Source organism: Moschus berezovskii, chromosome 14, assembly GCF_049115385.1.
Source record: "Moschus berezovskii isolate FMDL1 chromosome 14, NW_MosBer_1.0, whole genome shotgun sequence".
Classification (NCBI taxonomy): Eukaryota; Metazoa; Chordata; class Mammalia; order Artiodactyla; family Moschidae; genus Moschus; species Moschus berezovskii.
Genome location: NC_142473.1, coordinates 21,708,826 through 21,733,229, shown reverse-complemented (window position 1 = coordinate 21,733,229; position 24,404 = coordinate 21,708,826). Strand labels below are relative to the sequence as shown.

The 24,404-nt window shown below is 34.5% G+C and overlaps 1 protein-coding gene across 7 annotated transcripts in view; it reads right to left on the bottom strand.

Moving 5' to 3' along the window:
• The window catches only part of ATM (ATM serine/threonine kinase), a 163,389-nt gene that overhangs the window by 75,334 nt on the left and 63,651 nt on the right, over positions 1 to 24,404 (bottom strand). For all 7 annotated transcript variants that reach the window (XM_055422966.2, XM_055422971.2, XM_055422965.2 and 4 more), the window contains 15 exons: positions 22,851 to 22,933; positions 22,598 to 22,753; positions 21,721 to 21,796; positions 21,459 to 21,589; positions 18,188 to 18,302; positions 16,643 to 16,816; positions 15,604 to 15,773; positions 13,869 to 14,115; positions 11,253 to 11,368; positions 10,053 to 10,179; positions 9,341 to 9,540; positions 4,746 to 4,920; positions 4,042 to 4,206; positions 3,107 to 3,239; positions 1,730 to 1,825 (listed from right to left, as the gene is read on the bottom strand). In XM_055422966.2, the coding sequence (XP_055278941.2) occupies positions 1,730 to 1,825; positions 3,107 to 3,239; positions 4,042 to 4,206; positions 4,746 to 4,920; positions 9,341 to 9,540; positions 10,053 to 10,179; positions 11,253 to 11,368; positions 13,869 to 14,115; positions 15,604 to 15,773; positions 16,643 to 16,816; positions 18,188 to 18,302; positions 21,459 to 21,589; positions 21,721 to 21,796; positions 22,598 to 22,753; positions 22,851 to 22,933 (2,164 nt within the window). The remainder of the gene's footprint in view (positions 1 to 1,729; positions 1,826 to 3,106; positions 3,240 to 4,041; positions 4,207 to 4,745; positions 4,921 to 9,340; positions 9,541 to 10,052; positions 10,180 to 11,252; positions 11,369 to 13,868; positions 14,116 to 15,603; positions 15,774 to 16,642; positions 16,817 to 18,187; positions 18,303 to 21,458; positions 21,590 to 21,720; positions 21,797 to 22,597; positions 22,754 to 22,850; positions 22,934 to 24,404) is intronic.

Genomic DNA, 24,404 nt, shown 5'->3' with positions numbered 1-24,404 from the left:
TAGTTCTCCTTTCAAAAGGTGGAGCCTATTCCTCTCGTGAGTGTTGGCTGTACTTAGTGACTTACTTCTAAAAAACAGAATGTGTATAAGTCTTTCACCTCCTTAACTAAAATTACAGTAGGTATGTAATTCTCTCAAGTGCTATTATAAATGGAATTGTAAATGGAATGGAATTTCCATTTTAGATTGTTCACTGCTGGTATATGGAAACACAAATGAATTCTGCATGGTGATCTTGTATAATGCAATTTTGCTGAATCCACTTATCTTTCTGATAGTAGGTTCCTATATATTTTCAATTTAAGTCTGAATTTTGCAATAAGGAGTTTATGATCTGAGCCAGTCAGCTCCTGGTCTTTTTGCTGACTGTATAGAACTTCTCCATCTTCTGCTGCAAAGAATATAATCAATCTGATTTCAGTATTGACCATCTGGTAATGTCCATGTATAGAGTCATCTCTCATGTTGTCGCAAGACAGTACTTGCTATGATCAGGGCATTCTCTTCACAAAACTCTGTTAGCCTTTGTCCTGCTTCATTTTGTACTCCAAGGCCAAACTTGCCTGTTACTCCAGGTATCTCCTGACTTCCTACTTTTGCATTCCAGTCCCCTACGATGAAAAGGACATCTTTTTTGGGTGTTAGTTCTAGAAAGTCTTCTAGGTCTTCATAGAACCATTCAATCTCAGCTTCTTTGGCATCAGTGGTTGGGACATAGACTTGGATTGCTGTGATATGGAATGGTTTGCCTTGGAAATGAACAGAGGTCATTCTGTCACTTTTGAGACTGCACTCAAGTACAGCTTTTCAGACTCTTTGTTGACACGAGTGAAAGTGAAAGTCGCTCAGTCGTGTCCGATTCTTTGCAACCCCACGGACTGTATAGTGCATGCAATTCTCCAGGGCAGAATACTGCAGTGGGTAGCCTCTCCCTTCTCCAGGGGATCTTCCCAACCCAGAGATTGAACCCAGGTCTCCTGCATTGCAGGTGGATTCTTTACCAGCTGAGCCACAAGGGAAGCCCTGTTGACTATGAGGGCTACTCCATTTCTTCTAAGGGATTCTTTCCCACAGTAGTAGATATAACGGTCATCCAAATTAAATTCACCCATTCCAGTCCATTCTAGTTTACTGATTCTTAAAATGCCGATGTTCACTGTTGCCATCTCTTGTTTGACCACTTCCAATTGACCTTGATTCATGGACCTAACATTCCAGGTTCTGATGTAATACTGTTCTTTATAGCATCAGACTTTACTTCCATCACCAGTCACATCCATAAGTGGGTCTTGTTTTCGCTTTGGCTCAGCCTCTTCATTCTTTCTGGAGCTATTTCTCCACTCTTGTCTAGTAGCATACTGGGCACCTACTGACCTGGGAAGTTCATCTCTCAGTGTCATACCTTTTTGCTTTTTCATACTGTTCATTAGGTTCTCAAGTCAAGAATAAAAAGTGTCTGCCATTCCCCTTTCCAGTAAATATGTACAAGCCATGTTCAAATTAATAGCTATGCACACGTATTAATTACTAGCTTTTTACTTTATATGAATGTCTAAGGAAGGAAAATGTGAAAGGAGAGCTGCTTAAGGATACTTAAACTAAACAGAAATATAACTAGCACCTCACATTTCCCCAGTATTTCAGACAACAAATTTTACTGATTTTTAAAATGCTATGAAGATGACCACTCAAACAAAAAAACTCATATTCACTAAGCCAAATAGTTTACCTAAAACTTCTCTTTCACCAGTGTGGTTTACTGCCATCTTGGATAACTGCAACAAGCTGACAACTAGCTTCACCATTATGCCATCCTGAGGGTTACCTAGAAGCAGTTTTGAAAAAATTAGTTTAAGCTATGGTGGAGAAAATACTTTCCTATATAATATGCTCATATTTTGTGTGACTAGAAAACTTTAATAAAGATTTTAAATTGTGGGTGCTTCAAAAATACAAAGTAAATGAAAGTATTCGAACTTCCTTCTGCAATAGAATCATATAGAAACATTTGGCAGCAATATTTGGCAGACAGAGAGAGAAAAATGTCTTAACAAGTTGTTCAGAGAAATCAATACCTTTAGCAAAATCACACTTAGAAACACAAAAATTATTCAGCATTAAACTAGAAGGAATCTTGGGAGAATGCCTGGTTTTTCAGCCTCTTGCATTTAGAATAGACCAGCCCTGTCCAACAGAATTTTCTGCAATGATGATAATGGTCTATAATCCATGCTGTCCAATGACAGCCACAAGCCACACGTTACTACTGAGAACTTGACATGTGCCAGTACAACAAAAAAGTTGAACTTTAAATTTTACTGAATTTTAAGTTGTTTAAATTTAAATAGCTACAAACATCTATTGGCTACATTGGTATGAATCAATAAAACACCCAAATACACAAGACTTAGATATACAAAGAGAAAGTTCATGTTTCATATATATGTACATGTATATATATATATATCTCAAGAACAAATATTCTAGAAACTCAGAATTCAGATGGTCAAAACAAAATTAATTTTTAAAAGTACTGAGAATAAAAATCACAGAATAGAAATATGAAGTTAACGAGCACAGGATGATGAAAATCGAAACAAGTAGAAAATGTTTCCACCAAGTGGAGTACTATAGCGACCTAAAAACTAAAATCAAATCAACTTAAAAATGGAAGTTTTCTTAAGTTAAAAAAAAAAGCTAGAAACACATATCTACACATGTGTGTAGATACAAAACAGACACATACATGGCTAAGATGCTTAAAATGAAATGCTTCTTTTATTTAAATAAACTGGGGTAGTAGGCAGATAGAGATTACCTTGCATGCCTCCCTTTAAAGAACTCAAAGTTTTCTTTTGGTCAGCAGCAAATTGCTAGCATTTTTTTAAGTGGCAGAATAAATTTGGATATTCTGGCACAGGTCCAAAGGATGGATAAAATGGGAGTAATTCAAAGTGAGGATACAACCTAGAAAGTCTTTCATAACTAAATGAGAAATGATTAGGGTCTGAACTAAATCTGTGGCAATTAAACCAAGAGCAAGAATTTTAAGAGATTCTTTCAAAAACAAATGGATACAAATAACCCAAGTCATTAAAATGAGTACCCTGAGATGCTCTCATAAGATCCATCATCTGATCTTTATGTTGCTCTAGTTGTCTTCGAAGATCCTTCAATCCTTCAAGCCTTGTCAATGGAAGTGCATCATAAGCACTTACTGAGAGAAAATGGTTAATTTCCTAAAAGAGAAAATCAGCTAAAAATGTAACTTGCTTTTGACATATATTGGTTGAGTCTGTAAAATAAAATTTCTAAAAATCAGTTAATGCCTTCCACAGACACTGATTCCTATCACTGATACTACCAAACAAGGTGGAAATAAGTTACTTATTTCACTTCAAATCTTACAGTGTTTTAATAATTTAAATTCTAATAGACTGTCTCATGATAAAATATTTAGAGTTTAAGATTGTTATAGCATACTTAGAGGGAAAAACTTAAGCTTGTATTTATTTATCATTACAATTCTAGTTTTACGTCTCAATATATTTAACTATATTTTCATATTGATTATAGCCAAACATAGAGTAAAATTATAGTAAGATTTATAAGGAAAACATATGAACATAGTTTTGAAATTTATAAGGGTTAAACAAGATTAAAACCTGAAAAACTCTACAAAAAGTTACATACCATCTCTAATTCAAGCATTATATTTTCCTTCAGAGGATCAGATGGTAATTTTGAGATATTAATGAATCTTATGTGTATATTTCAACAAGCATATTTTATATTATACTTCTTTAATATTTAAATTCAGATCTTTACCAAGAAACTTTGATATTTACACTTTTACTGCAAAGCAAGAGTATATTTAAAAATTCAGTTTTTTATCTGTTAAGAGGACAGATTTCAGGTTATGCTTTTCTAATCACAATTTTAAAAAAAAGACCACTTTTTCCTCTGAGAGGATTAGAGGCTTCCAAAAAGTACTACTGTCCTTTCTAATGCAAAATAGCAAGATGACAGAATAATTATTACCTCCAAAAGTGAAAAGGGTCCTCTACTGTATTTGATTTTCTGCTGAGTAATACGCAAATCCTTAAAGACAACGTGGTCAGGAAAAGGATCTAAAAGTTTAATTGTGATATACAGATTTTCATTATCCTTGTTATCAATCACTAAGAATTTCAACAAGTCCAATACCTAAACATAATTAAAAAAGAAAAAAATCAAGAGAAATGGATTAATTCTATTTTAAAGTAAAACAAATAAACCCACTGTAATAAATGATAAATACTCTATTAACCTAGTTTAGATAAAATGTTCTAATCACTACTAAGGCACCTAGCTACTACTGTTTCTGGGCTTTCAAATAATTCAACAAACATGTAGGGCCTCTATTATAGGATGAACACAGAGGAACACGGTTGTCAACATTACTGAAGCATTTCATATAATATCTCATACACCATCAGAGTAGTGTGAACTGGATCTCTAGTTTTGACTACCTCTACATTTCAGTATAAGTAAGAAAGAAATCAGGTTATTTATTAGATCAAAATTACTAGGTGCTCTAAAACAAAAAGAAATTCATTGAGAATGTTTTCCCCGTCATTTTTCAAAGACTATTTTCACTAAAATTACTGATTACACCAAGTAAACATAAAACAACCAGTTTTCTTTCCAAGAATACTTTATCAATATATTTCAAATATCATTTTGAACACGATTTGGGAAATTACCTGTTCCTGAACTTCCATCTGATCATCCACAAGGGGTATAAGTGTACCAACAATAACATGAAGATGACTTTCTAAAGCATCCTTACAGTAAGTTACTGCTGTGTGGCAAACCCGGCTTAATAGGTCACAACAAAGGGAGAAGCTACGTAATGACACATCCATGAAACGAGAAGGCCTAATGTGGGGGAAAAAACAACAAGTTACAGGACACTACTTTGATATCAACTTGTTCAAAAGTCATTATTATTCAACAGCTCTAATTCTGATGTGGCATGACATAAAAGTTACTTCCACAACTAATTTTTTAGAATTCTTTAAATTAGATGTTTAAAAGGCAAAAACAGAAGGGACATCAAGAAAATGACAGAGTAGGCAGCTTCAAGCTCCCCTGACAGAAATACTGAAAAACGAGCAAACTGTATGAACTTTTTTTTTTTGTTAGAACTCTGTAAAACAGCAACGATCAAGCAATCACTGAATCAAGAAAAAGGAAACTTAAAACCTAGGAAAGCTTTGTGGTGATTTTACTTGTCCTTGCCCCACATCGTCCCCAGCCTGGCAGTATTCATGAAAACTTCAGACCCCGTTTCTAACTAAGGATCCTGGTCCTTAGTTTTGGATGGAGCAGAAGCGAAGTGGACAGTCACTCAGTTGTGTTCAACTCTTTGTGACCCCATGGACTGTAGCCCACCAGGCTCCTCTGTCTATGGGATTCTCCAGGCAAGAATACTGGAGTGGGTTGCCATTTGCAATAGCACCTAAAAGAATTAAACATCTAGGAATAAATTTAACCAAGGATGTGAATCGCCTGTACAGTGAAAATTATATAGCATCGATGAAAGAAATTAAACCCAACTAAATGGAAAAAATTCTGTATTCATGGACTGGAAGACAAATTGTCGAGATATTAACACTATCTAAAAAAAGTCACATATTGAATGCAATATCCATCTAAATTCCAGCACTTTTTTGTGCATAAATGGACAAATTGGTCAACAAATTCATATGGAATTGCAAGGTATCCAAACAGTCAAAACAATTTGAAAAATAAGAAGAAAATTGGAGGACTCACACTTCCTGATTTGCTACAGTAAGCAACAAAGTCATTCCTAAAGGAAATCAACCCTGAATATTCATTAGAAGGACTGATGCTGAAGCTGAAGCTCCATTACTTTGGCCACCCTATGTGAAGAGCCAACTCACCGGAAAAGACCCTGAAGCCAGGAAAGATTGAAGGCAGGAGGAGAAGAGGGTGATAGAGGATGAGATATTTGGATAGCATCACTGACTCAATGGACATGAGTCTGAGCAAACTCTGGGAGACAGAGAAGGACAGAGAAGCCTGGCAAGCTGTAGTCCCTAAGGTTGAAAACAACTGGACATGACTTAGCGACTGAACAACAACAAGCAACACAGCATGGTACTGGCATAAGGAAAGACCAACGGAATAGAACTGAGAACCCAGAAATAAACCCATACATTAATGGCTAACTGATTTTTGACAAGGGTGAAAGAACAGTCTTTAATAAATTAGTGCTGGGACAACTAGATTTCTATATGCAAAAGAATGAAGCTGAACCCTTAACTCACACTATTTATAAAAATTAAAATGAATCAACAACCTAAATCTAAAAGTTAAAATCATAAAACTCTTAGAATAAAATCTAAAGGTAAATCTCCATGCCCTTAGATTTGCCAATGCATTCTTACCTACAATACCAAAACCACATGAAACAAAAGAAAAATAAGATAAATCAGACCTTACCAAAATTAAAAACATTTGCTCATCGAAAGATATTATCAGGAAAGTGAAAATTTTATAGGATGGGAAAAACTATTTGCAAATTACAGATGAATTCAATATCCAGAATATATTTGCAAATCACATACTGAGTTCAATCCCCAGAATATATAAAGAACTACAGCTCAACAACAACAACAAAAATCCCATTTTTTTTTCCTCTATTTTTATTGTATTGTCCCTCATCCCAAACCCGTCTCCCACTTCCCTTCCCATCCCATCCCTCTGGGTTGTCCCGGTACACTGGCTTTGATTGCCTGTTCAATGCACTGAACTTGGACTGGTGATCTATTTCACATATGGTAATATACATGTTTCAATGCTATTCTCTCAAATCAGTTTTTGATTTGAGAGACAATCCAATTTTTTAAATGGGCAAAGGATTTAAAGAGACATTTCTCCAAAGAAGACATACAAATCATCAACAAGCTCATGAAAAGATATTCATGAGTAGTTAGCAGGAAAATGCAAAATCAAAACCCCAGTGAGATACCACTTCACGCCTATGAAACAACCCAAGTGTTCATCATGAGATGAATGGATTAAAAAAAAAAGTGTTATATATCCAATGTTGTTGTACTTAGTCGCTCAGTTGTGTCCGACTCTTTGCAATCCCATGGACTATAGCCCGCCAGGCTCCTCAGTCTATGGGGATTCTCCAGGTAAGAATACCAGAGTGGGTTGCCATGCCCTCCTCCAGGGGATCTTCCCAACCCAGGGATCAAACCCAGGTCTCCCGCACACAAGGAGGATTCTTTACCATCTGAGACACCAGAGAAGCCCAATGGAATGTTGCTGCTGCTGCTGCTAAGTCACTTCAGTCATGTCCGACTCTGCGTGACCTCATAGACGGAAGCCCACCAGGCTCCCCCATCCCTGGGATTCTCCAGGCAAGAATAGCGGAGTAGGTTGCCATTTCCTTCCCCAATGTGTGAAAGTGAAAAGTGAAAGTGAAGTCGCTCAGTCGTGTCCGACCCCTAGTGACCACAGACTGCAGCCCACCAGGCTCCTCCACCCATGGGATTCTCCAGGCAAGAGTACTGGAGTGGCTTGCCATTGCCTTCTCCAAATGGAATGTTACTTAGCCACAAAAAAGCATAATGCTGGATAAACACTGAAGACATGCAAAGTGAAACAAGCCAACAGGAAAGGGCAAAGAAATTATGATTCTGCTTATATGAAATACCTAAAACAAGGAAATTAAAAAAGACAGGAAGTAGATTAGAAGCTATAAGGGCTATAGGGAAGAGGAACTGTGTGGTTATTGCTTAATGAGTAGAGAGGTTCTATTTGAGGTAATAAAAAGTTGGATTTGGAAACTTCAATGACAGAAATAACAATAAATAGCATACCATGAACATAATTAATGGCACTAAATTGGATACTTAAAATATAGTTAAAAATGAGAAATTTTATGTTATATATTTTTACACCATAATAAAACCTAAAGTGAAGGAAAAAGATTGAATGACTTAAAGTACACACATATACATATGATTTAAAATTAAAATTATATTTTTAAAAAGCAAAAAAGAATATGAGAAAACAAAATGGAAACAGATATCTTCATATGCTTTGAGGGCTTACATTTATCTGATTACAATGTTATCTACTAATAAGAAAACAATAGAATCATTATTAAAACCAATGGAAAGGATAGAGATGCTAAAAAGAACATATATCCCAAATCTATAGTAACTGTGATACTGTGATTTATAATAAGAAATATGTATTTGGTCTTTTATTTTTAAAAATTTATTTATTTTAATTGGAGGCTAATTACTTGACATTATTGTATTGGTTTTGCCATACATTGACATGAATCTGCCCCGGGCTGTACATGTGTTATATTTGGTCTTTGTCCCCATTTCTGGCAGAGTCCCTAAAACTTTTGGAATTTCTTGTGATGAGAGCAATAAAGGAATCTTTTGTTATGTTGATGAAGTATCTTTGGGGAAGCCTCTAAGGATGTGGGCTGGCTGACAAGAGAACCAACCCTATAATTAGAAAGTTGGAACTTTCTGTCCCACCTCTCGGATCAAGAAGGGCTTTCTCTTCAATCAGTCACCAATGGCTGATGACTCCTCTGTTAACACCCAGAAGGATGGGGTTTAAGGAGCTTCTGGGTTGGTGAACATTTGCAGGTATGAGGAGAGTGAAGTGACTGGAGAGACCACTTAAGCTCCATGCCCTTTCTCTGTACTTTGACCTATGTATCTCTTCCATTTGGCTATTCCTGAGTTATTTCTTTTTCTAATAAACCAGCAATCTAGTGAGAAAATAGGTTTCTTAAGTTCTGTAAGCAACTCTAGCAAAATAATCAAACCCAAGGAAGGGGGTTATTGAAACCGCCAATCTACAGTTTTCAACTTAAGTCTGATGAGGTTGGAGAGAGGGTAGTCTTGTAGGACTGAGCTCTTAACTTGTGGGATCTGACACTATCTACAGGCAGGTACCAGCTGATGTCTGAAGAATATCCTGAGTGTGTGTTGGGAATCCCCCTTCCCCTTACCACACACTGGAAGTGGTGAGCAGAACTGCTACAGTAACATGTATTTATGGCCATGTAAAATAAGGATATTTAAAATGTTGAAGAGAAGACCTTTAATATTTAAAAACTTCTAGAGTTGGAGAAGTAGTGATTCACTTTGTAAAATATAACAAATATATATATATTAAAAAAGCAAAATTCAGAAAATAATACTCTGGCTTCTACCCTGTAGAAGCATATAAGTTTTCAATTAAGATGAGGGTAGAAAAACTTCTTATATATTGGTCTAAATATATTATTTACCTTTGGTTGATATAGTGAATCAAAGTATAAATAACATCTCGAAGAACAAAGGCCCAAGCTCCTCCTAAGCCACTCTTTATATCATTCATTAATAAACTAACAAACAGGTGATATATTTTAATAATTCTGTGCCTTTTGTAAACATTATTTGTCTCAGCTGCTTGCTCACATATGGCTAGAAGAATTTTCTGATAGGAATCCTAGAAAATAAAGATACATTTAGTAAAACCTTGCCTAACCACATATACTCAGACATAATACATACATTTTTATATTCAAATTACAGAATTCTAAATTTCAAAATTTTGCTTGGGGTTTTGATATCAAACACAAAATATCACATTAAGAAAATTACTTAAATTTTTAAAAACTTGTCAATTTATTTACTTTTCAGATAGTAAACAATATTTAGTAGTATATCCTTAAAAAAATACATATATACACACTTCCTGAGCCAACCTGACTAAAATGTCACAAAATTCAGCCCTCAAATGTGACATATTTCAATTAATACTGACAAGTAAAATACCAAGATATAAACTTGTAAATGAGTGTTTTTCTTAATTTATTCAGGTAAATTTTCCATTTGTCTACTTTTTTCTTTTTAAAATGTACCTATACTTACAAAAAAATAAAATGAACTTAAACAGATTTTCTAGCTAAAAAAGATGGAATTCTCTCTTCAGTTATTATACTAGGAAAGTATACTTACAGGGCTTTTGGAAAGAATTTCTAAAATGCTTTTAAGCTTGGTTTTATGGCAATTGCTGATATAGGCAAATGTGGCTTTAATCACATGTGATGGAAAATGAGGTGGATTAGGAGCAGGATCCAAATCCCTAAGAGTTATAGAAAAAATTAGTCATCGTTTTCAGAATAAAACTATCAAGAAAAAATATTTTCTTGATAGATCAGTGAAAATTCAAAAGAAAAATTTAGATTATAATAACCCCAAAGTTTAGTTATTTTCTAGGTGCAAATTAGACTTTTAATAAAATCACAAAGACATATTACAGTCTATATACATCAATCAGAACACCTAAATAACTTTCTAGGACTTAGTCAATAATTTGCTTAAAAAATCATTTATAAAGTTAACAGCAGTTATAAAAAAGAGACCTAGTATCACTTCACTTAAGGTATGAATTAAAGCTCTATTCTAGTACTTTAAACTCAATAGTATCTTTTAAGATTAACTTATTTTAACTGGAGGATAATTACTTTACAATATTGTGATGGTTTTAGCCATGCATTGACACGAATCAGCCACGGGTACACACGTAAACACTATAACATTCAAGACAGAAATCAAATACTACACCAAATGAAATTATACATGCAAAAGTATTTTAATAGATATTATCACTGTTTTACATGCTTAGTACTTGTATAGCATATAAAAAAAATTAAGGATGTTTTCAAGTACCTTACAATCAAGGTAAATGAATAACAATGTATATGAATAACTCTACCATTCATATACAACAAGTAGGTTTTACATGCAAATGAAATTGCAATATAGTAAGATTCCACTAGCAAAGGAGAATGCTTTTTTTAAAAAAGGTGATACAGAAAGCCAAGTCACAGATAAGGAGAAGAGAACAAAGAATAATGGGTCATGAAGAAGAAAATTTCATGAGCTAGGAGATGACACAATGCTCAAATATTACAAAAAGACTGAGAAGAAAAAGGTTACTGAATTTGCAAAGTGGTAATAAAAAGAGCAGTTACTATGAAGTGGCTACAGTACAGCAGATACTTCAATTCAAAGGTAACTATTTTAAAAGAAATAGAATTTAAAAGCACAGTACATGTTTAACAACTGAAATAGACATTTGAAGGTGTCAACCAGTAAACTTCCCAAGGACCTTCTGAAATTGCAGCTAATCCTCTAAATTAAAAATATCCATACCCTGAGAAGTCACAGGGGTCAGTGCTTTGGCTGGCACCAGAAGTTGCTGGTTCATGTAACGTCATCAATAACTCCACTACAATCTCAGGTAAATTACTAATGAATAAATGATCAATCTGCAAGGATACAAAATAAAATATATTTAAGTTTTCCTGTCTGTGATCTTTAAGTCAGCTAGTTTAAGGGGCTCATGTTATTGCCTCATTTCCAAAATTATTCAGTGATTACAGAAGGAAATAGTTATCAAAGAGCTAAGATCTGCAAGACATGTAACTAGCACCACTTTTTTCTGCTATGCAGCCGACCTACAGGCTCAAAGGAAAATAGGGAAATCATATCAAACAAGACTCTCTTAATCCAACTTTTTCATTTAATTTTAAAGAATCACTTTAATGAGTAAGGCTGCAGGTCTAGCTTGAAATTCCTCAACCTAATCACGTTCCTGCCAACCAAATACCCCACTGATCTACACTGCTCGTCAATCTGCATTTTACCTTTATTTGAGAACACTATCTTAGAGCACTTTACTAGTAAGGATTCCCAGTGACTTGCAATTATCAACCCTTTGTTCCCTGCATACATTTCCCCCAGATTCCAACTTGGTTGATATCCCAAATTCTGAAGCTAGCTGCTACCCACATGTCATTAATACTAGGTAAAACTCTTCATCACCCACTTCTTGCTACAGGCAGCCTTACAAAAGGCATAAGTTCTCTAAATAAAAAGAGTGGGTATACGACATTACACCTCAGCCAAATGAACGAGAACTAAAAAATCTTAAAAGGCGTTTTTGTTAGCTCTCCAAGTAATGAATTACAGTGCTTTAAACCAAAAGGCAAATGGGCTCATTTACTATCTTTACCTCTTCCACACAGAGATTTGGAAACCCTTCCTAACAGCAAAAATATTCTGGAATGTGGCACAACAGAAATCTAATGTAAAGATCTCAGCCTTTCCCTGTAATGCAACATTAGTTACATCATATCATCAATTCCAAGGTTTCAGCCCTTTTAAAAATCCAGCCCTATTTCCAGTATATCTGGAATTAGTAAGACAAACTTGGCCAAGTCTGATTAATATCAGAGGAAAAATTAGTGAGTTTCCCTGCACATAGATGACAACTGACTTCCTTAATTTTATATAATTTTCTTACAAGCAAATCTTTAATGTTTAGCTAAAGGTACATAAAAATAATTCAAAAAAAATTCAGATATCTAGGTATACCTAAACAATCTAATAACTATATATTTTAGGCATTCAACAATTGACAATTATAGAAGACTGAAAGATTGATAATAGTGGTACCATCACTTATCCATAGAAAAAAGAATCTGGATTGATTTAGATAAACTGCATATTAGAGAAACAGAGAAAAAAATTAACTTAAAATGATGATGCTAAATGAAACTGAGACAAATAAAAATTTATGTCTTTAACAAAGAAGCTAAGAAATTATTTTTAATTTTTAGCTCTCTTTGTTCTTGAGATTAGTGTTTTAATCAGGGTTTAATGTAATCACATTTCCCATGTAGACTTATTCTGACTCAAAATTGCTTTCTTTTGATTTGAATACATAAAGAGGAATACTAAAGAGTAGACTTGCTCAGAAGTCTAAGCTGGAAGATTGGGTGAAAGGGTCTGGAAGCAGACTGCCTCTCATAAATTCCATACCCTTTGGCAAGCCAACATTCTGTTCCAACTGCCTTTTAGGGAGGGAACACCACTGTTCACCATCTTCCTCCAGACTACAAACTTACAACCAGCTCTGAATAGGAATAGCCCACCTAAGCAACTAAAAGACTTGCTGTTTACAGATAACTAGGCAATGAAAAAAGAGTCTGCTGAAGTTTATCCAATTGTAATAGTAACGTTGACCAAGCTTTGTTAGTCACCCTTTGCTTACGTTAAAAAGTGAAGTGACCAATTCTCTTTCACTTTAAAAAGTTTATATATGTATCTGAATATACGTTGTCTCAAGTAATTTTAGATATGTATAAATTACTGTAAAAGAAACAAGTTGTTAGGTCCTTTTTAACTTGACTCCATCTTTCCTCAAATAATGAGTACTTGATATATACTAGATAGTTGGGATACATCAGAAAAAAGAAGAAAGAAAAATCCAACATTTACAAGAACTTATAGTGGAGAAAGTTGATAAAAATCAATGAACATAATTCATAAGTAAGCTACATCATGTATTAGAAGGTAGTAAATGCCATGGAAAAAGCAGAGAATGGGAACATGGGATTGTACTTTCCCTTGAAAAATAAAGGGCTTAATGACAGTCAAGAGAAAGTGAAGATTTTCTATACCTTGTTCAGCATTGCTTGAATTTAATAACCAGTTTGTATTCACGTATTACTGCCAATTAAAACAATATTTTACAAGGAAAAGGTGGTAAAATTTTTCCAAAGTTAAAAAGAAAATTCCTGACTAAAAACATTTAAAAACCAATCAAGAGGAAAGACCACTGTATAATAACAAAAAAATTAATGGATTGCCTATGTTAGTGATTATCATAAAATATTAAATTTAATTGCATAAGTGACAAATAGCCTAAAATTACACCTCAGATAAATTATGGGATAAAAGGTATTGTAAATATTGAAGTCATACCTGTTTTCCTAATAAGTTTTCATCTTTAAGCATATCATAGACTTTGGTAGCAGTCTCTCTTTGCTGTGCCATCCCACTGTCTTCTGTACCCTCATAAGCAAAGTATGGAAGAATATTTACAAGAATCTTTGGAAAGCAGTCTGTCAGTAGACTTTTCCAATCCTCTTGAATTTGATTAGCAATTAACTTTACTTCATCAAAATGACTTCTAATCACTAGAGGTGGAATCAAAATTTTATAACAAGACCTAAAAATATAAAAATTAAAAACATACATTAAAAATATAACTTTTCAAAGTAAAACTTTATAATATGGTCCTTAAAATAACAGAAAGGTTTTGGAAATTCATGGTGTTCCAGTGAACTCCAATGCTTCCACCATGGGTTCAATCCCTGGTCAGGAAAGTAAAGATTTCTTGAGTTATGTGGTGTGGGCAAAAAAATAAATTAAATAAATAAAATGGTTTAATAAGCTTGCTGCTGCTTATTTAATGTAGATCATTATTTAATTATTAATTAATAATTAATTAATTAATTAATTAAAAACTATTTAATGTAGATCATTAAACATTTTTAGTCTATAAATGAAGACATGAAATTAAGTAAATTTTAAATAGTCACACTAAAAAAAACAGAGATCTTAAGAGTATTATCACCCTAAAGGCATGATGAAAAACAAGTGAAAATGAATTTATATTTATTTCTTCTGTATAATCTTTATGCAAAAATATTATATAATAAAAAGTGAAAGCAATTTATAAATTCAAAAAATAAATGTAGATATTGGCAAAATGAACAAACAATAAGGACTATTGCTGCTGCTGTTGCTGAGTTGCTTCAGTTGTGTCTGACTCTGTGCGACCCCATAGACGGCAGCCCACCAGGCTCCCCTGTCCCTGGGATTCTCCAGGCAAGAACACTGGAGTGGATTGCCATTTCCTTCTCCAATGCATGAAAGTGAAAGGTGAAAGTGAAGTCGCTCAGTCATGTCCGAGTCTTCACAACCCCATGGACTACAGCCTACCAGGCTCCTCCATCCATGGGATTTTCCAGGCAAGAGTACTGGAGTGGGTTGCCATTGCTTTCTCCAAATAAGGACTATTAAACAATTACAAATTGCCTTCCCATATCCTGATATTTAAACATTATTATTTAGTTGTTTCAAATCTCTCCGTTTTCAAAATTCTCTTCTCCAGACTTGGGAGTTAGCAAAATAAATACCTGTATATTAAACTTTAAATCATACAGAAATAACTAAATGGCCCACATTCAAACAGGAAAAGAGAAAAACAGGGCAAAAATAATCAGCCACCAATAATTTATCTTTGATTTTTCACAGGGAAAATTATGAAATATTAAAGCTGAGGTGGACCTTAAAGATCTCTATGCATCCTTGAATGTGCATGCAGTCACGTCCAACTCTTTGAGACCCCACAGACTGTAGCCCGTCAGGCTCCTCTGTCCATGGGCTTTTCTAGGCAAGAGTACTGGAGTGAGTTGACAGTTCCTACTCCAATAACTCCAGTAAGAAACTTTACAGTAAGAAACCAAGACCCAGTGGGTGTTCTTATGGCTTGCCTAAAGTCATGTAGCTGGCTTACTGGCACAGCGAGGACCAGATCCTAAGTTAACTGATAACCTTCAATATGCTTTCATTCATAAAAGCTGTCTTGATTCTCATAATATCATTAACCCTAATTTTAAATATCTTTCATATGTGCCATATGCAAACCTACCTATAGAAATCTTCAATGTTTGTGTAATTTAATAAAATAAAAGGAAAAGAAGATACACTGTATTCAGGATCTTGAAGATTTAGCCATTCCAATACCAAATAATCCAAATGAGAAGCCATGAAATCTTCTAAACATCTATATCCAAAAGTTTCAGAAACTTTCTTTAAAACCTGTACAAATCAAAAAAGAAGTCAATGTTTTAATAATGAAATAATAAATCACTTACATCCTTAATATTATTTACAGTAAGGCTTTGAGCATTCATGTAACTTTTCTATCCCTTGATTAATTTATCTATGCTGTTGTTGTTTGTTGTTATTTAGTCACAAAGTCATGTCTGACTCTTGTAACCCCATGGACTGTAGCTCACCAGGCTCCTCTGTCCATGGGATTTCCCACGCAAGAAAACTGGGTGGGAAAGATTCTTCTCCAGGGGAATTTCCCCACCCAAGGATCAAACCTGGGGAAAAAGTTCCACTGGAAACCATGATAGTCACATCAAGCCATGATCAATCATTGGTTTATCATGTAAAAATACAGGATGGAAAGGCCTGGAACTTCTCAAACCATGAGTGCTGAGGTGCTGGACCAGGGGAGGGAGTAAATGTTCTACAACATTGGACCCTGGTCTTTCTAATCATGCAACTTAAAAGTTTTCCATATCTAAAACTGACTTCTCGCCCTGCTAGATTCAAAGGTCATGCTCCAGAATCCACCAGGCAAAATACATACTACTTTTTTTTTCTCCATGTATTTCCCCCAAAAAATACTATTCAAGAGGGTCTGGTCTGAATGATGACAGGTCACTCACTCTTATCAGTTCAAGGACAGTCTTGTGAAATGCTCTTAAACTGAATGTAAAAAATGACACTGTATACAAATAAATATATTCTCTTACAAGTTACTTCTTTCCAGTATTCCAAAACTAAAAAATAAAACCATCCCCAACTCTTTAATAAATGCCATATTTAAAATCCAGCTTTAATTGTTTAAAAGTTATTCAAGGATGATTATAATAAAAATATTCATACATACATACCTTTTTAACGAGGTGAGGCTCTAGTCCATTCTCTTTCACAGACTTGCATAAGGCGAATAAAGCCTGCTTTTCACAGACAGGGCTACAGTATAACACCACAGCTATCATCATCAGTAAAGTGGCTTTTCTATTACAGATCTCATCCAAAGTTTCAGAGTTTTCAGTTCTGTGGGACTTTAGAATTTTTAAAATAATAATATTCCAAATAAACCAACCAGGCTAACACCAAAGAATACCACAACAACATCTAAACAGCCAGTGAACAGTTTTAAATCCTATAGTGATGGAGTTAAAAAGAGATTATGAGAAAGGAACAAAGTTGCTACAGTGGGAAAGTCTGTTGTTGATTAACACCTCATAGAATAAGAATCGTCAAACATTTCAATGAGGTATAAAGCACTTTGAAAAAAAAAAGAAGAGAAAAAAAATAACTGCAGGAATGTGAGAAAGACTAAAATCTCATCAACTACCAAGTATTACCTTCTAAGATGTATTACCATCTTATTACCTTTATAACAATATATATAGCCCTTTATCCTTTAAAAATATCATAGATATCACCAAAAAACCTAATAAAGTCATACTACTAGATAAAAAGATACATGCTTCTAGCTTAACAATCAATCATTAAACTCTTCCAACAGAAATAAACATTTTTTGCCTTACTATAATTAATAGAAGTTTATCTTCACTTTTAGAAAAAACTGCCAATCACTGATCCTATTTCTATTTTTGGTACAAGAAAAATTAAGGACCTAATTCCTTTACTAAATGGCAATCATTGACATGTTTAAAAATAGTTATGATGTTCCAAGGAAGTCAACTCCTTTACCTATGGGAGATAGGTCTAGAGACTCTCTAACATTTTAGTTAAAAATTTACTTTTACTGGGAACAAAACCAGCTGCCCTAAAATGAATAGAAGATTCAAGTTTGTTTTATAAACTAACTCATTACAGTCTGCTTCTATTAATGACGTCTAAGATGGAATTTGATGTTTTTGATAACCAGTACAATGTTGATTCATATTATGCTCTCAAGATGTAAAATTTCTTAGGTCTTTCTCCAAATAAACTGCTGTCAGGTCAGTGTTTTCTCTTTTTGTACATGACATGCTGATTTTAAAATATATAATATATGTTATCTCTAGTAAATTTTATATGATTTACACTCATTTTTGTAATCTCAAAATCTTTTTCAAAATTCACATTTTTTTCATGCGATTTTCCTTTTCAGTTTTGTGCTGTTATAGAACATATAATCATTTGAGTAACTGCTTCACATACTTTTAACGAACCAATCAAGCCATATATGAATGAATAAATTCTACCACTAAGACAACTTCTGCCATTTTAAGAAAAGATATTATGCTACAGAAAAATATGAAAATAACCAGGTTCATTAAAGAGCACAAAGATAATTTGATCTTCCCAATTAGAATATTTTTTTTCTCAATCCATTTCTTTGTATTGTCACCTGTTGTGAATTAGCTTTTAATCTTATGAAATAAAATTTTAATTTAAAAAATAAGCCATTATACTCTTACCAATTCTCTCATTCCTTCCTGAGCTTTAAAGTATGCATTTTCAAAAGCTGTTTGCTGAAGCTTCAAAGGAAGTGCTTTCAATGTGGAAGAACCTCGTTTTATATGCTGAAACAATCTTAAAAAGAAAAAAGCAAAAAGTGAAATAATTTTTAATCTTAAACTCTACTTTCCAAAGCATATTTACAGGGCAAAAATAAATCACTCTGTGAGACATACTAACATATTAGGTCTTCTTTCAAAAGACCAAGGAAATGTAAGGCTAGTAGGTTCAAAGCTACTAATATTAGGATCTTTACCAAACATCCTATTTTCTTCTAGAACTGAAAAGTGTCTCAAAAGATCTCTTAGCTTATTGCCCAAACTTGAATATCCCTGAATGCAAACTAATTAGAAAAAAAATTTGTCCTCTGGTAAAATACCAACAAGTAGAAGCCACAGGCTCTTACATCAACCTGCCCTAACATTTAATCACAACTTAAAAGTTATTGATTCCCGGATAGCTCAGTTGGTAAAGAATCTGCCTGCAATGCAGGAGACCTTGGTTGAATTCCTGGGTTGGGAAGATCTTCTGGAGAAGGGATAGGCTACCCAGTATTCTTGGGCTTCTCAGTTGGCTCAGTTGCTAAAGAATCTGTCTGCAATGCAGGAGTCCTGGGTTCAATCCCTGGGTAGAGAAGATCCCCTAGATAAGGGAAAGGCTACCCACTCTAGTATTCTGGCCTGCATAGTTCATGGGGTCACAAAGAGTTTGACATGACTGAGTGACTTTCACTTTCTAAAAGGTACGAGCTTTAATGTCTTGATGTTCCATTAAAATTATTTTTATGTGGTAGAGGAGAGCTGATTAGTGTTTTTTTGTATAATGTACCATCATATTTAAGGACAACTCTTTAGCCAATTTTGTCTTTTACCCTTTTATACTAATCAAAACTTATGAAAGTATCAACTTTTTGGTATTTCTCTGATTCCTCAGTTTCTCCAATCTCTCTTCAGCAGCTTAATATTAAATATCTAACAAGTAGACAACCAATAAATAAATAAATATGTTCATGCCATTCATGAACTTATGCATTTTTGAATCCTAAGAGATTTTTTAAATGTCAGCACTACACTGCTTTATTATATTCAGCTTGTTATCCTCTGTAACCCCAGATCTTTAATTTCTGTATATATTTTCTTTGTTAAGTATTTGAAATAAAGCACACATCAGCAAATGTTACAATGCACAGTGGTTTTACTAAAAATAGTCCTAAACCTGAGGAGTTAGACATGTTTCTGACCTATGAAAACATTATTTTCAGAATATCAAAATTTTGGACACATCATGTTTTCTAACACATGTATTTACGTGACCGCGTGGCAATTTCTTCAGTGTTCTTTAATTACTGGTAATCTACATTCGAACAGAAAAACCGCTCAAATGATTTTTAGCTTTGATGTTTTAAGCATAATGTAATTTTTTTCAAATATTCATTGATTTTACAAATTATTAAACACCTGACACATTCCAAGTGTTATTTTAGGTGCTAAATACACAGGAAAAGAGACAAAGACAAACATTCTCTGGAGCTCATATCCTAGATAAATGTATTAAAATATCATATTTCAACTGGTGATAAATGCTATAGAGAAAAATAAAGCAGAGATATTTTGTTTATAGAAGAGTGAGGTGGGAAAGGCAGAGGTAGGTTACAATCTACAGTTTTAAAATCAACATAATAACCCATTGAACATGCAGTTGCTAAAATTTAATATTTGCTTCTTCAGGTTGCTATTGTTGTTTAGTCGCTAAATCATGTGCGAATCTTTGTGAACCCATGAAATGCGGCTCGTCAGGCTTCCCTGTCCTTAGCTATCTCCTTAAGTTTGCTCAAACTGTTGTCCACTGAGTCAGTGATACCATCCAAACATCTCATCCTCTGTTGCTCCTTTCTCCTCTTTCCCTCAATCTTTCCCAACATCAGGCTCTTTTCCAGTGAGTCAGCTCTTGGCATGAGGTGGCCAAAGCAGCTTCAGCATCAGTCCTTCCAATGAATATTCAGGGTTGATTTCCTTTAGGAATCTCCTTGCTGTCCAAGGTACTCCCAAGAGTCTTCTCCAACACCACAGTTTGAAAGCATCAATTTTTTGGCACTCAGCCTTCTTTTATGGTCCAACTCTCACATGTATACATGACTAATGGAAAAACCATTGCTTTGACTAGATGGACCTTTGTTGGCAAAGTGATGTCTCTGCTTTTTAATATGCTGTTTAGGTTTGTCGTAGCTTTTCTTCTAAGGAGCAAGCATCTTTTAATTTCATGGCTGCAGTCACTGTCCGCAATGATTCTGGAGCCCAAGAAAATGTAATCTGTCACTGTTTCCACTTCCTCCCCATCTATTTGCTGTAAGTGATGGGACCAGATTCCATGATCTTAGTTTTTTGAATGCTGAGTTCTAAGCCAGATTTTTCACTCTCCTCTTTCACCTTCATCAAGAGACTCTTTAGTTCCTCTTCACTTTCTGCCATTAGAGTGGTGCGATCTGCACATCTGAGGCTGTTGATATTTCTCCTGGCAATCTTGATTCCAGCTTGTGCTTCATCCAGCCCAGAATTTCTCATGATGTACTCTGCACATAAGTTAAGTAAGAAGGGTGACAATAATCAGCCTTGATGTACACCTTTCCCAATTTTGAACCAGTCCGTTGTTCCATGTCTCATTCTAACTGCTGTTTCTTGACTTGCAGACATGTTTCTCAGGAGGCAAGTGAGGTGGTCTGGTATTCCCATCCCTTCAGAATTTTCTACAGCTTGTTGTAATCCACACAGTCAAAGGCTTCTTTAGGTACTCAAACATAACACATTCTTGTGGAAGAATCACTCCAATGCCTAACTTTATGTTCACTTGAATAAATATGACTGTAATTAGCAAAATGTAAAATGTGCTAATTGTCATTTAATAAACTCATGTAAAATCTCTCTAATACCTAAAAGCCCTGTATCTCTAATTGGGAGTAGACACACCTCATTCATCTCAACCACTTACTAGATGTATGGCACTTAGCACCTTACTTTATCTGTCTAAGCGACAGAGTTTTTGTTACTAAATTAGATAAAATAATCATATTTAAGTGAAAGAGTTGTCAGAATTAAGAGAAAACAAAAATGAGGCATACAGTCTGTGCTTAGTAATCATTATTTTTAACATCACCCCTAGTGAGCTATGACTGTGCTAGACATTGAACTGCTATCTGCAGCACTCCAGATATTTCATGAATACTTGACCCATTACCTATTGATCGACTCCGCAGCCAACATGCGAACTTGGTGATGATTATCAGCAAGAAACTGTGGAAATACTTCATTTACAGGAAGATCTTTTCCCTTTACATTCAGAATAGACCATTTTGAATAAGGATCAGCCTATAAGAAAAGATCAATTGAGGTTAAATGTGAAATACCAAGAGAAAAACTACCCATTAACAAATACAAATAAAGACTGCTTTCAAAACATCACTGGAGACCTTACTAATAATTAAAGTGGAATAACTCACCTCAAGCAAAGTTTTAAGGCATTTTACTAGTGCCATTCTTACAGAGAATGTACTTTTTCCCTCCTTTGTTAAGTGCCTGAAATAAAGTACATGTCTTAATATCAAGAAATTATTCCAATAAAAGCATAGTCAAAAAAAAAATCACTGGACATTAAGATTATTCTAGGCTGCTTCCAAAATTACTTTCCATGATAAATTTAATTCTCACTATGCAGTATATGCCAATATTCTCACCTTTCAAAATTCCAGCTAAAATAAACTGGTTTGAAAAGCAGCTCATTTTAATATATTTGTGTCATATGATTATGCCTCATTTGGGGGCTATCATACTTCAGCTAACCATGTTATTGAAAACTTGCTTGAAAAGGAAAACATTTTTAGTGTCGTATATCAAAGATTTATAAAACCATATTCTGTACTGATTCAGAAATCCTTATCCACCAAATGGTATGAGGGTGAATTACATATATATGCTCCTCTATAATACCTTAGTATTATCTCACACTGTGACTCTGTGCATGAAACAACCAGATAGTGGCAAGGACAACTTGTTCACTTTAGGAATATAAACTATTCAACTGATTTATTAGACTTGTTGCACTTTGCTTTAATTCATCATACTTGTCAAACTATCAAGTGATTCAGAATTCAAAGAGAAATACACTAAACTCACTTCAGGAAGCCAAGCCTTAAGCAGAAACAATGTAGTTCTTCAAGCAATTAAGAAGGGAAATAGAAGTTACATTTCACTATTGTTAACGTATATAGCTACATTCAAGGATTAGAAGAAATCACTAAAGTAGAAATGCAAAGTTTGCATTTGTATGCAAAAGTGGCAAAAGAAAAACAAGAAGTCTATAAAATAATCTATACCCACCAAAATGCTCCAATCACTGTTAGAAACTGTCCTTGAGCATCCCTTGTGTTCTCATCATCCATATTTCTGTGACATAGGTTCATCACTATGTGAAGGACATGGTTTAAAATAGTTTTACAAACATCTTGGTCACGGTGATAAGATGAACACACATTGCTGTGGTGGAAAAAATTTAACTTTATCAGCATAACAGAACACACCAGTTTGGTTTATAAATTTAGAGTGAATATTCTATATGGTTTTAATGTCTTACGGTAGTGGTTTTAGAAGTTTTGCAACATCTTCCATTGGCAAGGGATATTCTTCTCCAGGAAGCGACTTTAAAAGCACTAGATACTAAGATGGGGAGATGGAGGGGGGGAGAATTAGGTTTTTTTAAAATGATATTTATCATTCACTTAAATAAATATATATATGTAAACCATAAATTCATATATATAAACACATGTGCCTACACATACACACTTGAGCAGTGAATTTTTTTACCAGGCAATAGCAAGAGAGTTTGAAGTCAAAGAGAGTGGGATACAAATACCAGCACCACAATATATTACTACTTGCGTGGTTTTAAAACTTGCCTTGGCATTTGCGTCTTTGTACTCTCAGCTGTAAAATAAGGATATAGCACTTACCTGGCCAGATTACTGTGAAGATGAAAGAAATGCATGTAAAGGTCTAAATTTTTTTGATAGCATTCAGTAAGTGGCAGTTGTTACCACTGTTGGGATTAAGTGCCTGAGCAAGAGACTGAAACTATGTCACTACCCTCTGAAAACAATACTTGAGGTTTAAAACTTCAATGATTAAAAACTATTCTATTAATGAATTTTAGAAAGCAGAGATAATTATGCACAGAGAATAATCCAAATACCCTGACTTATCTTCCTGTAGGCTCTCTATGGTACAATAAAAAGGGTTACTCAGCAACTACTAGTATAATGGTAAGTTATAACTAGGCAGCCAGTTTCTGACATGTCAAATAATTTTCTGGCTGTATTAAGAATCAGAAGCCTTTCCCCCCCATCATCTATATGTAGAAAAATGTTTCCTACTCCTTCTGATATTACAAAAAGAACATTAAGTTGGACCATTTTAAATATTTGCCATGAGAGTCACGTGTGATATTAGTGAGTGTCTTGAAATGACTTTCAACATCAAAGCCCCAGAAAGGCATACAGCCCTCCCAGCTGGCTGGGGCTAGAGACATTACTAGAGTGTTGCCAGGTTTGAAACCAAGGGATCAAACAGGACTCAACTAAGCATATTTGCAAGAGCTAGGCGATCAGCCAGGATATTCACCAAAGCTAGAATATGACAAGAAATTCTATCAGGGACTCAACCTCAAAATTTCCAAGGGATTCTAATCGGCATGTTTCCCATGGCTGGGGAAATCATCTGACATGTTTGCCAACTTGCTGCCTGTGACTAGGGATATGACCACAGACTCATCCAGCATACTCACTGAGACAGGAGCTCCCCCTACATGTTCACCAGCACTGGGGCTAAGCACCCATGGTCAGGAGATAAGTTATATGTAATAATATTAAGTAAACAAATAAATGCATCGAGGTTAAATGGAAAGCCAGATTTCTTACTGTTGGAAAGGGAGCTACACATATGGACAGAGAAAAATAAATTCTACAGTGCTGGACTGGAATTGGAGATATCTATCAGTAAATGAGTAGACTGATGAAGGAAGCAAAGGAAAGAGATTACTTTGGTTAAGTCTAAATCTAATGAGGAAACATGAGACAAATTCAAACAGTAGGATTCTATACAGCAAGTGGCTATACTATTCAAAACTAGT